This window comes from Myotis lucifugus, unplaced genomic scaffold (assembly GCF_000147115.1).
Source record: "Myotis lucifugus unplaced genomic scaffold, Myoluc2.0 scaffold_92, whole genome shotgun sequence".
Lineage (NCBI taxonomy): Eukaryota > Metazoa > Chordata > Mammalia > Chiroptera > Vespertilionidae > Myotis > Myotis lucifugus.
In genome coordinates, this window is record NW_005871140.1 from 3,858,704 (window position 1) to 3,875,723 (window position 17,020).

General features: G+C 47.2%; 1 protein-coding gene across 1 annotated transcript in view; it reads left to right on the forward strand.

The window, feature by feature from the left end:
• Positions 1 to 16,500: 16,500 nt before the first annotated feature.
• The window catches only part of RCN1 (reticulocalbin 1), a 12,854-nt gene continuing 12,334 nt past the window's right edge, over positions 16,501 to 17,020 (forward strand). Inside the window, exon 1 of the mRNA XM_006091626.3 lies at positions 16,501 to 16,824. Coding sequence (XP_006091688.1) covers positions 16,571 to 16,824 — 254 coding nt within the window. The 5' untranslated portion in view covers positions 16,501 to 16,570. The remainder of the gene's footprint in view (positions 16,825 to 17,020) is intronic.

Below are 17,020 nucleotides of genomic sequence, written 5' to 3' on the forward strand. Positions count from 1 at the left end.
AAAAGTCACCACAGAACAGCACAGACCTGGGCAGGTAGGATATTAACAGTGTCCCTGAGCCGCAGCAATCTGCATGACATTACATCTCAGAACTGCCAGGTTGCTATGGTTATCACCATACCTATGTAATTACCTAGGAAGTTGCTGTCTTTGTGACATATGAGGTCCAGGCATGCAGATATTCAGAGAAGAAAGATTTTTTTTTTTGGTCTGAGAATCATACACGCCGGCAGTAAATGTCATGCTTGAACGCAGCTGCATGCACACACGACAATGTCCGTGCACACGGGAGCGTCCCTGCCTCCTGCACGCTTTGGTGATTAGTGTGCCACGTGTGAAGTCCACACAGCTGTGAGGAGGCAGGCCTTGGCTCCGGGATAAATCTGACTTTCTCTCTCAGCCAGGATTCTTCAGTTGCTAGAAACAGAAAGCTGGTCGCAGTTAAAGGGGAGTGTATGGGCTCACCTAACTGAGAAATGAGCATGCGGGTCAGGTGTAGCTTGATCCAGGGCTCAGGGACAGTGTGCGGGCCTGGCTTTCTCCCCAGCCCAGGCCCCCACTGTCCCCTGTGATTCCTGAGCCCAGGCTCTCCCCTTGTGAGGGCCTCACCACACAGCCAGCCAGAGGCCAAAGCTCTAGGTTCGGATCCACCAGAAAAACAGAAAGCGTATCTTCCCCAACAGCTCAAACAAACCCAAGTTCTGTGCCTGGGTCTCTTTAGCCTGAATTAGACCAAGTGCTGTGACCAGGGGCATGCTGGGACCTGGAGCAGGGTTGTGGGGGAGGGTTAGTTTTCTAGAATAAAGTCAGGGTCAAGGAATGTGGCCAGTCAAGCTTCCCTTCACTCCCCAAAGGAGTGGGTTCTCAGAAGTTCGTCCCGGAAGAGACAGCGCCCGTGCTGTTGCTTCTCCCGTGCCTCAACCTCTTCCCCCATCTGTTCCCCTGTTCTCCCTGCTGCTCCACCTGCTGTTTCCCCCTTGGACTGCGCCCTGGGTCCCTGATTGGATCAGACTGTGGGAGGCACAGGCAGATCCGAGGGAGGGAGGAGGAGAAGTGGGGGGAGTTTTTCCTTCTCCTTCCCTGCTCCAGAGTCTCCCAGGGCCCCATCTCCCTGGGTGCCAGTCACACCAGGTCCCCACCTGCCCCTTCAGCCCTGGAGGGAGCAACAGCTTCCTGCTGCTGTCATCTGTGGGCACCTCGATGCCTCGTGTTCATTCCATGTCCATTCCCTGTCCATATATTTGTACCTTGTCCCTTAAAGCCTTTTCATTTAAACCAGGGGTCAGCAGCTTTGGCCCACAAGCCAAATGCCTCCTCCCCACCTCCCCACCCCCCTCCCCCCCAGTCCATTTTGATAAACACAGTTTTACCAGAACACAGCCATGCCCAAGATTTAGGTGCTGGCCCTGGCGAGTTGTGGCAGAGACCATGTGTGACCAAGAAAGCCAAAAATATTTCCTACTTGGCTCTTCAGAGAAACAGATTTGCCGCCCCCTGGGCAAACCATCCTTGATGGATGCTGGCTCCTGCTGGGGCCCTGTCTATCACATCTCCTTGGAGAACGTAAGAGGGCACTACTTTAGCTGGGAGGTTTGCATGTGAATCTTGGGAAGAAACTAACATATAAGCCCCCCCCCCGCCCCCTGCTGGCTCAAGGGGAAACCATGGAAGGGAAAGAGAGGTGTAGGGGTCTTTTTTATACCAGGTGTACCAGTTAATAATGCGGACTTTCTTCAATAGATGGAGTTACATATATGTTGATATACTGGTACACGGGCCCGGCCCTCTCCCAGCCCCGGAGCTGAGGGATCTCAGAGCGAAGGATGCCCCAATCCAGCCCCCAATCCAGGTGCCCCAGCCGCCACTCTTACAGACAGCACACCTGAGTGCTCCGACTTCATCCCGGCGAGCCAGTGAACGGGAAAATCAATATGTAAAGAACCAAATCGAAATGCTGGATGAAAAAGATGAACATTGCTAGGTTTAGAAAGTAAAAATGTTCTAAACAGATAAACAGTAAGCAAAGCGCTTTGATTTGTACTGTTTTCCAGTCCATAAAACCCTAATATCTGCCAACGTTTCATTAAGAGCTTCTGCCGCAAAAAAACGTTCCCCAGCCGCAGACCCAATCTTGGGCAATGGTTTCCGTGGGTGCTAAATGGGGGGGAAGTCTGCTCAATCATACACAGAGCGCTAGTTTAGGGGGGAAGTAAATGCTGCAGTTAAATGAACAATATCTATCATTTTGCAATGCATTTATTCCAGTCAATCAAAAAAGGAAAAAAAGAAAAAAGTAGGCAAAGAGCATTTATGGGAGCGAAGAAAAAAGCAGCCACCCAGCAATGAACATCTGTAACCAGACCCTTCAGCTTTCAGAAGCAGGGAGGATTTGTGGTTTGAATAATAGCTTCGGTGAAATAAATGGTCAAATTATGTCAGAAAACGGTTCATTTGGACTTCTAGCCCTTTGCGATCTCCAAACCTAATAGTACTTCAGTTTATGAAATCCCTTCCTAATACAGCAAAGCCTCTTTCTCTAACGTCACACTCATTCCCACAGGGGCCCCACTGGACGCTCCCTGAGGGACCAGCCAGAACTGAAGGGACCACACAGAACTCTTTTCTTTGATGATCTCTAATCTGTGGATGCGAGGAAGAGGGAAGAGCCCTGGACAGGAAATCGGCAATGACGCTGAGAAGGCCAATCATTAACTCACTCTCTGAGCCTCAGTTTCCTTATCTGTGAAATGGGACCAACACTCCCCCCTCACACCCTAGCCATCCAGGTCTTGTAAATGCATCCATTTCCCCTTGATGATATTTACTAAGCACCTTTTCTGTGTAGGGAGGCTGCTGGGTGAGGAGGGAGATGCAGCCACTCCCTCTTAAAGGTCACCTGCAGAGGAGAGAAAGGCCAGTGACGCACACTGAGGAGCGCTAGCGTAGCCACAGAGAAGGTCTCTGAAAGCACCTGTGAGCCAGAAGATTCTGAAGATAAGTTCAGAGACGGAGGGTGGAAGGGAGGGTTTAATCCCTACCAGGAAGAACACAAGCCCTTAGACCAGCGGTTCTCAACCTGTGGGTCGAGACCCCTTTGGTGGTCGAAGGACCCTTTCGCAGGGGTCGCCTAAGACATCCTGCATATCAGATATTTACATTACGATTCCTAACAGTAGCAACATTACAGTTATGAAGTAGCAACGAAAATAATTTTATGGTTGGCTCACAACATGAGGAACTGTATTTAAAGGGCCAGAAGGTTGAGAACCACTGCCTTAGACTCTAAGGGCTTAGAGGTACTAAAAGTAGTTTTGAGGCAGTGCCCTCGGTGGTCCCGGATCTGTCTCTTGCTTCAACAGTGTTTGGACGGAACAGACTGAGGGACGCCCCTTCTTCCAGCCTCCAGCCACTCTCCTGCGTCTTATCTAGTCACCACCTTCAGAACCACCTCTGGAACCAGCCAACACACCAGTGTGTTTTTCCTACCTTAACTCCTTATTGCCGAACAACCATGAGCTCCCAAATTCATCAGAATTATTCCACCCAGGTGGAGGCTGCGGTCAACTGCCTGGCCAACCTGCATCTGCGGGCCTCCCACACCTACCTCTCTCGGGGCTTCTATTTCTACCATGAGATGTGGCTCTCGAGGGTGTGGGCCACTTCTTCCACAAGTTGGCAGAGATGTGCGAGGGCGCTGAGCATCTTTTAAAGCTGCAAAACAAGCGTGGTGGCTGCATTCTCTTCCAGGACATGCTGAAGTCTCCCCAAGATGAGTGGGCAAAACTCAGGACTCCAGGGAAGCCGCCCTGGCCTTGGAGAGGAACCTGAACCAGGCCCTTTTGGAACTGCAGGCCCTGGGTTCTATCCTCGCAGACCCTCACCTCTGTGACTTCCTGGAGAACCACTTCCTGGGTGAGGAGGTGAAACTCATCAAGAAGATGGGTGACACCTGACTAACCTCTGCAGGCTGCCGGCCCCAGGCTGGGCTGGGCGAGTATCTCTTGGAAAGGCTCACCCTCAAGCACGACTAGGAGCCTGTGGAGCCCAGAGGCCTTTGAGGGCCCTCTGCATCCCCTGGTGTCTGGATTTTACCTGAGCCTCTCCCCGAACCTACTAGCCATTCTTTTAACCACCGTGAAGCTCTCTCCCATGCATTGGACCAAATGAAACAATAAAGCTTTTTGCAGCATAATTAATTAATTAATTAATTTTAAAAGGTAGTTTTGAATCCCCAGATTCAAGGTGAGGAGGCAAGAGGCCTGGGACGGAAGGAGAGCTGAGAAGGACCAGATAACCAGGGCCTCCTGGTTCAGCCGAAACATTTGGACTTAACCTCGAAATCCCCGGGGAGCCCACTGGAGGGTTTCTGTTGAGGGAGGTGACATGATCTGAAGTGTTTTAGGAGGCCTGTCCCCACTCTCCAACAGCTGTGGGTGGAGAAGCAGTGAAAGGGAAGGCTGGTGGCAGAGAGGCCCGGAATCCAGGGACAGGTGGCAGCTGCTAACATGGGATAGAGGAAGTGGGGCTGAGGGAGAACAGACAGATGTAAGAGGCATGGAATTGATGGAATGACTTGATAGATTGGGGACAAAAGGGGCAGAAGATGGCAAGAAAGGTACTAGGCTTCTGGCTTGGACAAAAGGGCATATGCTGGTTCCATTCACTGAGAGGGAGCACACTTGAAGTGGGGCCTGGCGCAAGGCAAGGTACACAGTAGGTGCTCAGTATGTGTTTGTTGACTCAAAGCAGAATCTTGATTCTCCTAGCTTCATTCTCACCTACCTCTGTTACCTTACACACACACACACACACACACACACACACACACACACGGTCCCCACCCACTCACCTCGTTGTGCCCATCACTGCCTGCTAAATCTTTTTAAACACCAATTTGTCTGTCAGATTTAAATGGCTCATTTAAAAGGCTCAGGATTTCCCCAGGCACCACTCAAAGGCCCTCTGCTCAGCCTCCCTAATCCGGCTCCCCATACCAAGCCAGCCTGTTTCTGCTCGGCTTCAGTCTGGCTGTCCCGACAGCAGCCCATGACCCGCTGGCCTCCAGGCCTTTATTCAGGCTGTGCTCCCACCCCCCATCCCCCCAGAGCACCCGCCTCTCCTTTCCTTCATGCTGCCACTGCAGGTTCAACTCAGAGAACCACAGTGCAGACTAGGAAAGCAGAAAGCAGCTCTCTCGCACTCCTGTTACTCCTGTTAATTCAGAGCAGGCTTAGTTCTTTGACATCCAAGCAACACACAGGGTTGAGGAAGTTGCAAGAGGAGAAACAAGAGGTAAGTTTATCTTGATTATAGATAAACTAGCAGCCCAGTGCACAAAATTCGTGCAAGGGTAGGCCTTCGCAGCCCCTGCTGCTGGGGCCCTCACAGCCCCGCCCCCCATCCGCACCCGCCTTGGCCTGGCACTGCCCACATCTGCCACCACACACCCCCAGTTCCCCAGTTCTGCGGAGCCCCCTGATCAATTGCCCAGCAGAGGGTGCTGGGCGATTGTGGGGTGATGGTGCCCGCCCCCGCCCCTGCAATCGCATCGCACCCATCTTGGCTGGCCTGGCACCAGTGTGTGTCATAGCGTGGTCATCTGGTCATCTGGATGGTCCTTCTGCTATTCGGCCATTAGGTCAATTTGTATATTATGCTTTTATTATTATAGATTGGCTAATAAGACATGTCTTAATGCATCCTCCTAGCACATTCCAGACTCTGAGTACTTTTGATGTTGAAACACGTTTTAAAAGCATGAGTGGATTATGATTGTCAGAAAAAAAGCAGTTTTCTTCCAAGCCTTAGCTATAGAAACTGTTATTCCCATTCTCTCTGCAAATGAGCCCACTTTAGTATGTCCTGCTGGGAAATGAAGGCAATTGCTTTATGCCTGGGAATTACCAGAGATTTACTTGAAAGTGCTACCTCACACTCAGTGAGAAATAAGGCTAAATGAAAAGGAAAACAATTAGCCCAAATGTGTCAACCTCAACCGTGTTGATTGGTTGGTTGGTTGATATTAAAAGCCCATTTTTATTTCTAGAATCAAAAGTTGCAACAACAAACAACACCTCTCTCTCTCTCTTTCTCTCTCTCTCTCTCTCTCTCTCTCTCTCTCCCTCTCTCCAGTAGCTACAGTCCTCAAATGAGAAGCCCCTGGGGCATGCACAGACAGGGTTACTTTGAAGGCCACCCACTTTAGTGTTGGAGCCCCACCCAGGACCCTGGGAAGGGCACCCCACTGGACAAACAGGACCCTCAAATGGCAATCTCTCAGGCCAAGAGAGCTACAGAGCTCCCTGATACAACCAACCAACAGGCCCAAGTTCTGCTCTCTGTCCGCCAGCCTCCCCCCTGAAATACGGCAGGCCTCCTGCCTGAAGCCAGCTCACTCCTCCAGCCACTAGGACAGCATTTCTCAAACTCTAGTCCAAGAACCACCTGCACCTGCATTAGGATCACCTGGACTTTTCTTAACATGCACAGATGTGTGCTCCCTACCCTGCATTTGCTGAGTCCAAGTCTCTAAAGGTTCATTCCTCACCACCAGCAGTGCAGACAGACTAGCAAGGCTCTCTTTTCTCCCAGTCCACGGGCATTTCCTTCCATTGTTCTCCTGATCTATCTCAGGGTCTCTGGTCCATCATCTTTATTTTAAAAGTCCTTGCAATTCTACTGTGTTCCCCCATTAAACTCACTTCCCATCCACCTCAATAACTGTCAATTCTCTTCCACTCTCTTTGAACTACAATTTCCTAATTACCAGTCCTGAAACCTTGTAGCATGTGACCCCACTCCGAGTTCTGAGGATTTAGAGCAGCGGTTCTCAACCTGTGGGTCGCGACCCCTTTGGCGGTCAAACGACCCTTTCACAGGGGTCGCCTAAGACCATCCTGCATATCAGATATTTACATTACGATTCAAAACAGTAGCAAAATTACAGTTATGAAGTAGCAACAAAAATAATTTTATGGTTGGGGGTCACAACATGAGGAACTGTTTTAAAGGGCCAGAAGGTTGAGAACCACTGATTTAGAGGCTGCCAAATGAGAATTCCCTCCTCCTCTAGGTACCAACACACACACATGCACACACACACACACATCTCCACTGCCCCGGCCCCTTCACTTTGATTCTGGACCCCCACCTCACCCTCCTCGGAACCTTCCACAATCAATATACTTCCTTTCTCCTGTATGTCTTTTCTCCTGTATGTCTGGTCATGTCTTCTCAACTGAATCCCTCCCTTTGGCTCTTTTTTTTTTTCCGTTGTAGAGTTATCATTAGAGTAACAGATTAGTGTGGGGATTCTCTCCAATGTCATTGCATCAAAGAGAACATACTCTATGCTCGGCTAGCACAGTTGAATGTTAGCCTGATTGTTGTCTATAAATCCTTAACAGAATGAAGACTATGTCTCCATACAGCTTGCTAAATTTTTTAAATAAAAATTTCAAATATAATAAAAATAGAGGAACTAGTATAATGACCCCTCCCACTTACCCATCACCAAGCCTCAACAATTATTACCAATTTACCAATGTATTTTAAAACAAATATCACGTATCACATGATCATAATATGCATCTCTAGCTGATAATATTTTTTCTATACATCACGGTTGTAGAGAAATCCACTCTCTCGTTTGCTGTTCATGGGCATGTAAATAGGTATATCTTTCTGGAGAGCATTTTGGTAGGTTATTTTCAGAGTCTACATAAAAGGATTTGCCTTTGACGTAGCATTTCTACTTCTAGGAATTTGTTCCACAGAATAATCAGATAACACTCAAAGGTATTTGTGCAGGAATTTACAGTAAGAAATAAAATAAAAAAGGCCCAGCCCACATGGCTCAGTGGTTGAGCATTTACCTATGAACTAGAAGGTCACGGCTTCGATTCCCAGTCAGGGTACTTGCCCTGGTTGCGGGCTTAATCCCTAGTGTGGGACTTGCAGGAGGCAGCCAGTCAATGGTTCTCTCTCAGCATTGATGTTTCTATCTCTCTCTCTCCCTCTCCCTTCCTCTCTGAAATCAATAAAAATATTTTTTAAAAATATATAAATAAAAATAAAAAAGTCCCCAATTCTTCACCCCGCCCTGTAGTCATGCCTTTGGGTCATAACTGTGCAGAGCCATTTGATTCTGTGCACTTGGCCAGATGGCTTGCTTTGGCCAACAGCATGTGAGCAAGTATGACACAAAAAGAAGCTAGGAAAAATGTCCTTGCATATTTCTGGGTAGTCGTCCTCCATGGGGCATGCAAGGGCTATCTTCCTGAGGGATAACTCACGCAGAACAGAGCAGAATTGCCCTGTCGCCCCAGCTGTGGCATCCTAAAGGAGCCAGGAGCCAGCCAGTCCCAACATGTGAAGGTCAAAATGAAGAGGGCTGCTCAGCCAACCCGCAGCTGACTGAAAAGACAAAAGCAAGCCCAGGTGAGCTGAACCTCTGCAAACTTGTAAACTAAGCAAATGTTTATTCTCTTAGCCACTGAGATTTTGATTGCTCACTATATAACATTATTGTGTCAATAGATATCCAATACAATTTGCTCTTTAAACTTCCAACAGTTGAAGAATAGTACCATGCAATGCCACGGTGCAATACCATATAGCCATTCAGAATGCTGTGTAGATTTGTACCAATATTCATAATAGACTGAAAAATTGCAGAAGGAGGAGCAGGTTGCAAAACAATGTATAGAATATGACATCATTTTCATAAAACATGTATCTACATTTTCAAATGAAAATGTTGCTGACATAATTATCTCTGGGTGGTCAAATATAAGGTTATTTTTATTTTTTGTTTTGTATAGTTATCTGAGTTGTATAGTTACCCTATAAGACTATGTGTCTCATGTAATTTTTTAAAGGGAAGAAAAAGATCTTTACTGCAGAGTAGAAGATTTTGTTTTATTATCCTCTGGCTTATGAGTAACAATCCTGATTATTTTTTCAAGTACTTTGTGTGGATAAAGTCATCGGTAGTCATTCCTGCGGCATCCTTGTGTAGGAAATTTGGAAACATCACCTTTTCCAGGATTCACTAGGGATTGCAGGTAGCAGGACACTTATCTAATCCCACCAGCAAACCTGAGAAGAACAGCTCTGTGGGTGGAGGTGGCTTCACACCAGCCCCAAAGTTTAGAAGAACCCCATGTTCCCAGCCCACCATTAGAGCCAAGGAAGTCTTAGAGTCCCCTCCCCTGGAGACAAGGGAACAGCAGAGCATCCCAGTAAGTTTCTGCTTACAGGGCTAGTTATAACCCTTGGACAAACAAAAGAGAATTTTCTCTGAGGTCCTACTAACAGGGTGTCAAATTTCATACACTCAGAATAAGAAATTCAATGCCCCAGGGCAGGTCAAGGATACCTAACACTCTAATCCTTCACTCTAATCCTTCCAAAGGCAAAAAGGGCCTTCTTTTCTTCCTCTTCCTCTTCCTCTTCCTCTTCCTCTTTCTCTCTCTCTCTCTCTCTCTCTCTCTCTCTCTCTCTCTCTCTCCCTCTCCCTCTCTCTCTTTTTTTTTTATTATTCCTTTCTCTGATGTTGCAATTCTAATTTTTTTTTTGCTTCATGTGTTTTCAGACTCTGCTATTAGGTGCATAAACATTTATAATTGTTATGTTCCTTAATTGACTGTGTGACATGAAATGACTTTTCCTAGTCTTTGCAATATTCTTCGCTGTGAAATGTACTTTGATATAAATATAGCCCAACTTTCTTTCAATTAGCATCAGCATGTATATTTTTTCAGCCTTTTACTTTTAGATTCTTTCTGCCTTCACATTTAAGGGGTGCATTTCTTGTAGGCAGCATATAGCTGGGTATTGCTTTTTTTATCCAATTTGACAATCCCTGCCTTTTAAACTGGGGTGTTTATGTGAATTACCTTTAATGTGACTCTAAACATGGTTAGGTTTAAGTCTATCACCTTGCTACTTTTTTCTATTCTTCTCATCTGCTCTGGGTTCCATTTTTCTCTCTTTTTTATACCTGTTTTTGTATTAGTTGAGTGCTTTTTATAATTACATTCTATGACCATTGTTGGCTTGTTAGCTGTAACCCTTTGCTTTGATATTTTTGTATTGCTTAATGGAAGTTAAACAGTCAATTGCTGAAGGAGACTCACAGCACCCAAAATGACAATGCTTACAAACTTACAGGAAAAGGATACAAATATAACAGTATGAAATACAGACACCCATCACAACCGAAGTCTATCTCCCGGCAATGGGTCTGGAAACATCAGGAGGAGTCTCCTACGGTCCCTGCCTCTCTAAGGGCCATGGCCAAATGCAGTTTACACCTTGGATCAGGAACCACTGTCATGTATACAGAACACCTCAGAACCAAGGAGACCCTAAAGTGCCTCACCTGGTCACACAGGAATATTCTTGCTGCATAAGAACAGAGTTCTCCAGGAGTCTCAATAAATAATTCTGACAAGTTGGTAAAAATTGCCCAAAGATTCCTCAGGCCTATGGTTTTGAGGCAACACTATGAATGGGTATGTTTGATGCCTTTACTAAGGTTCAGTGCTATGCAGACCTGTTAGCAAAACTGCTCAGGCGAATTCCAAGGCTGCTGGCATGAACCCTTTCTGCAAATCTACTGTCCAGTGATATTACACTGCCTCGTGTATGTGAACCTTAAAACAGTATACTGTCATTTCTCTCCTCCTGACCTTTATAAGATTATTATGCATTTTACTTATGCATGTCATAAATACCACAATATATTGTTATTATTTTTATTTGAGCAGTTGTGTTTTTAAAGTTTTAAATAAGAAAAATAGCTTATTTATTGTACCCTTTCAGTTACTATTCCGGGTCCCTTTGATTTCTATGTGTAGAGCCATATTTCCACCTGGTAACATTTTCCTTCTGCCTTCTTGACTCTCCAGTCCTCCTTTGCTGCTTTCTTTTGTATTAAGGAGGAGCAAAGTATTAAGTGTATTAAGTGAATGTTTTCTAGTGTAACATTTTTATTCCTTTAATGAGCTTTTCACTACATATTTTTTTAGTTCTTAACTCACCAGAATCTATTTAGATATACTAGTACATACTAACAATTCTAGTGAGATATAGAAATGTTGACCCTATACCTATTAAAACTATACATGTTACAAACCCAACAACACATTATTATAATTATTACTTTATATAATTTTTATGTCTTTTAAAGGAGCTGAGGAAAGAAAGGAGAGTAAGTACAGTCATGCATCGCTTAATGACCAGATATGTTTGAGAGATGCATCGTTAGGTGCTGTGTGAACATTGTAGAGTGTACTGACACAGACCTAGATGGAGTAGCCTCCCACTGTCACTGTATGGGCTACATTTTTATAGGACTGGCTGTACACAGGTGTGTTTACACCAGCAGCACCACACACACATGAGTCGTGTAGTGTGAGCCTGGGCAGTGGGCTTTTCTTTTTGTACTGTAAGTGCCTGACTTAAACTTTGATGAGTGAGGTAGCCACTGCAAAGACACATCCACTCCCTCTGGCTGTCCTTTCGTTATAACCTTTTATAATAAACTGGCAATTGAGTAGGTAAAATGTTTTCCTGAGTTCTGTGAACTGCTCTAGCAAATTAACTGAACCTGGGGAGGGGGCCCAATCTATAGCTAGTAGGTCAGAAGCACGGATAACAATCTGGACTTGTGATTGGCATCTGAAGTCAGGGCAGTCTTGTGGGACTGAATCCGTAACCTGGGGGATCTCGATGCTGTCTCTGGGTAAACAGCGTCAAAATTAAGTTGTAGAACACCCAGCTGGTGTTGCAAAATTGCTTGGTGGTACGGGAAAAACCACACATACACTTGGTGGTCAGAAGAGTCCGAAGTGAAGAGTTGTACTAGGATTGTGTGTGAGGAAAATGAAAACAAGTTTTCTTTTATATCCACGCAGTGTATTTTTTCATCTCAGATATCATATTTTTAATCTCTCAACTTTCAACTTGTGTTTTGTAACTTCCTTGTCTCTTCTGAACTTTTTAGACATATTGAATACAATTATAATAACTATTTTAATGTTCTTCCCTGTTCATTCTAACATTTGTGTTAGTCTGGGCAAGCTTTGATAAAATGATAACTCTCATTACGGGCCATGTGTTCCTGCCTTTTTTGTGTCTTTGATTGGATGCTGGAAATTATGAGTTTTACCTTGCTGGGTGTTGGACATTTTTTATATTCCTATAAGTTTTCTTTAGCTTTTTTTCCTGGGAGGAAATTCAGTTACTTGGAGACAGCCTGGTCTTTTCAGGTCTTGCTTTATGTTTGTGAGGCATTTTCTGGAGCAGAGCTCAGTCTAGGGCTAACTATTCCCTACCACGGAGGGACGACCCGCCTGAATACTCAACCCAGTGCTCCATGGATCATGAGTCTTTCCAATCTGGCTGGTGGGAACAAGCATTGTTCCTCGCACTCACTGCTTCTAATTTTCAGATGTGGTTCATTCCTTGGCCTCCCAGCATGCCCATATCAGTACTCTGCTGAATACGTGAGGGGCTCTGTCTCTTGCAGCTATCTGCTCTCTAGTGCTCTTGCCTAAGAACTGTAGCTGACTTGATCTTTCTGGAAAGTCACCTTCCTCTTTGCAACTCAGGGAGTCTTCCAGGCTTCGTGTTAGCTCCCTCCATCTACACTGTGGCCTGGAAAATCTACCAAAGCAGTCGTGTGAGGCAATGGTAGGACTGACCTTGTTTATTTCCAATACCCTTCGTTCCCTGGTGTCCAGTGCCTTGAAAACTGTTGTTTCATATATTGTGTCTGTTTCTTGCTTATTTGTTTCCAATGGGAAGATAAATCCAGCCCCTCTCTTACTCTATCTTGACCAGAAGCAGAAGTCAGTAGCTACTCTTCTATTATTTACTCAAAATATTCTCTGGGTATCTATGAGCCAAGCACTGTGCTAGATGCTGAATATACAGAAGTGAACCACAAAGGTATGTCCCTGCCTCATGGCAAATCTGTCTGATGAGGATCAATGTCTGTGAGAAGGCAGAAAATTTGCTAGTCCCTGGATCTATGCACGACATGAATCACAGATGGTTCTTCCACTCAAGGAATTCAGAATTAGGAAAGACCAAGGCAAATTAGTTAGTACAAAGCAGACGGTGAAAAGTGTTGTGTGTGAGATACAAAGATTCTGGGCATATATATTGAGGAAGTAATGCATTTAATTTGAGTTAAGGGAAAGCTTCATAGAGGGAGCACAATTGAGTTGGGCCTTGAAGAGTGAGTGTAATTTTGCTTGGTGGAGAAGTAGAGGGAGATAGAACAGTCAAAGTGCTTTTAGGCATCAAAATAGTTCACATGATTCCCTCTGGCAGACACAGCGGTCCTGCTCATTATTCCTTGTACAGAACCCCAATCCTGTGCTTTAGAGGAAACTGTATCTTCCATCCCCAGAGAGTAAATTTTGATTTGTCAGCATCAACTCCAGGAATTCCACCTCCATTGTCTGTCACTGGGTCAGGTGTAACCATGTGACACAGGTCTGGCCAATGAAATGTGAAAGAAAGTCTGCAGGGAAAGTTTTCCTCCTGATAAAGGGAGGAAACACATCTCTTCTCCCTGACTCTGAGAGAAAACAAACAGAAAACCTGGTCCCTGATGATGTTATCAAGTCATGTGAATGAACCAATCTGAAATTGATCTTGTTACACAAGATGATCAAGTTTTCTTACTATTTTAGTGACTTCTGGTTGGATTTTGTTGTAGTTGGTGATGTTACTTACAGCCAGATGCAACAAATAAGCACACCCTAAATGACCAACTCAACTATTGGAAATTTGCTTTTTCTTTCCACGGATTCAACCCACTGCTAAATTTCACTCTTCTTGCTTCTGGTCCCTTTGTCTCATCAAGAATGGAGATTAATCTAAGAGATGACCTTGTACTTAGCCATACATGCACATGGGGAGAAATGAAAAGCAATTTTAAGATGAAAGAAAGCAATTGCACAGGAAATACTTTGACTAGTACTAGTCACTACTCCTGATTCTTTGGTTGAGAGGACTTGTTTAACACTCATATGATGGTGGAAGGATGAAAATACAAAAAAGAAAATACAAAGGCAAGCCCAGGAGAAATCATATAAAGTCTTTCATATTCACAGCCCTGCTGGAATTCTCTGGTAATTCCCATGGGAGCCAAGACTGCCTCTGGAACAATATGACTGCTGGAAACCGCTAGTGTCTGGCAGGAAGCCAACTAGAACAGGAGCAAAGGAGGTACTTCCCCATTCCTGCGAGTCTGGATCATCCCATGGGCCCAGAGTGCTTGTGGCAATTCCCATTCCCTTCCTGATCCTCCTCTTCTTTTTCTAGCTCCCATCTCTTCCTCTCTGTGTCTCCTCTTCTTTCTTCTCCTCTCAGCCCCATCCCCCAACCCCACTCAACAATTCTTGCCTGATGAACCCAGAAGGTACTAAGCCACCTACTTCTCAAGGCTCTTGCATTTTAATAGAGAGCTCTTACACATTCAAAACAATGCTTGTCTATTGCTAGAAATTCAGGTCTCTAGACTGGCAGTGGGGAACATGTCTGTTCTCAAGCACAGCACTTCCCATCTCATAAAAAGTCAGCTTAGGTGGGGTGAGGCACCAAGGACCAGATCCCCAGGCCTCACTGCCAGCTGGGAGAGAGGTACAGGATCACAAGGATATTACTGCTACTACTCTCAAACCCTACTGCTTTCTGCCAGCTCACACGGGACCTTATCCTCTTCTCATACACCCATACCCCTGCTGTCTGTCTGTCTGTCTTATCCCACTCACCTTCAGCCTCAATTTAGATATCCCCTCTTCCAGGAGGCCTTCCCCAATCAATCCCCAAGTCTGGGCCCTGTCCCTCTGCTGTACCTCTATAACGCTGAATGCCTTCCTCTCGGAGCACTTGTCACGCTGATTTGCAATCCATGGCTGCTCAGTAAACCAATAGCCAGCATAGCCCTGACATTTAGCAGGTGCTCAGTTTATTGAATGAGTGAATGTTCACATACCCTATTGCTCTGCAGAGACCTTGACTGTGTAGTTTCCCATTGAACTCTTAGTTCCCAGTTCAGTGCTTAGGCCATGGTGGGCACACAATGATTATGTGTTAGTTGATTCTAAGAAGTCTTCAAAAGAAAGGTAGATGCATCTATACTGTTGTTAGCAATGTCCAGACATTCTTAATATGAGGGCAAGCAGCACAGACCAGGGGTCTTTTCTAGACTATCAGGGATGGAGTGGAGTGGGGGGTGAGGGGCAGGGGGCAGGGGCAGAGCAGGGATAGCAGAACAATCCTGGAAGTACAGCTGTCAGGGGTGTGGGGAGGGGCTCTTCTCTTAAACCACACTTTTAGTTTTCTAGGGATTCTTAACCTGGGGCTCATGAGTGAAGCTTCAGAAGATCCGTAAATCCCCTGACAGTTTAACCCAACATCCATGCCAGTATGTGCATTTTTCTGGAAGAGGGTCCATGGCTTTCGATGAGTCTGTGTCAAAAGATTGGACACAAGAAGAACTGTGGCCCTGGACCTGCACTGTCCAGTGATAGTCACTAGCCACATGTGGCGATTTACGTTTACACGTCAAAGCCTCAGTTACACTGGCTACAAATCAAGTGCGCTCAGTGGCCACTACCTCCTGGACAGCCCAGGTATAGCGCATTCCCATCACTGCAGAAAGTTCTGCAGGCGTCTTTACATTGGCAGCTTTACTCCAGATTCAATGCACAGACAAGATTTGTTTGGATCACGTGGTGCGTTTGCAAAATGAATTGTCATTATTTAGAGATGAAAGCATAAGCATCTGAAATCCCGATTTCTTTGGGGAGATGGGACTCTGCCAGCTTTGGGTCTGCATTCCTCCTGGTGCTGGAGTGCACGGGCTGCTCCTTTAGATGGGCCCCGGTCCTTTGAAATTACCTGCTTGGCCCTCCTGCACATTTGAGTTCACGACCCTCAGTTCCAGGGGTCCTTGCCCACCCTGGTCTCTTTCCAGTCTCTTGTGTTTGTGACCCAGACTCCCAGTTTGGGTAAGAGGGGTTGAATCTGGTCTAAGAGCACATCTTGGGGAGGGGTCTGGGGCTGAGATTGGGGCTCCCGGCTGGAAGTTTGGGACGCAGATCGGGGTGCGGCAGTGCCTCCCTCCTTTCAGTTCTCCGGAACTGGAAGGAGAGAAAGGGAATTTTATTCTGAACATCTGTTGCTTGACAAAGAACTTCTTCCCAGTCTTCCCATGAGCCCTCCAGTCTCTAACGCTGCATGCCTGGGCCCGCCCCCAGCGCTGAGATCGCGGGGAGGGGCCGAGGCGAAACCCGAGCCCCGGCCCACCACCCCGGCTGGCAACGTGGCTCGGCGGCCCGGCCTCCCCCGCCTCCAGCAGTCCGGCGTCCAATGGGCCCGTGAGCGCGCCGCCCGAAGATTCCCCGTCCGCGGCCGGGCGCGCGCGCGGGGCGGGAACTGACCGAGGGGCGGCCCGTCCCCTCCCCCCGCCGGCCCCAACCCCACTCCCCAGTCGCTTCTCTTGTCGCTCGCTCGGTGCCTCCCCGCGGGCCGCTCTCTCCTCCCGATGGCGCGCGGGAGCTGCGGCCACTGCCTGGGACTGGCCCTGGCGCTGCTGCTGGTGCTGGCGCTGGCTCCCCGGGCGCTGCGGGCCAAGCCCACGGTGCGCAAGGAGCGCGTGGTGCGGCCCGACTCGGAGCTGGGCGAGCGGCCGCCCGAGGACAACCAGAGCTTCCAGTACGACCACGAGGCCTTCCTGGGCAAGGAGGACTCCAAGACCTTCGACCAGCTCACCTCGGAGGAGAGCAAGGAGAGGCTGGGGTGAGCCGCGGCCCGGGCTGCGTTCGGGGGCGTTGCAGGTGCCCGCGGGGCCATCCGGGCGGGAGCCACGCGGAACTCGAGCCGCAAATCGAAAGAGAAATCGGCGCGCGGACCTGAGGGCGGGGTGCAGCGGGCGCGGCGGCGGTGCTGCGAAATGTGCCGGCGGACGCCGGGACCCCGCGTGGAGATCGCCCCC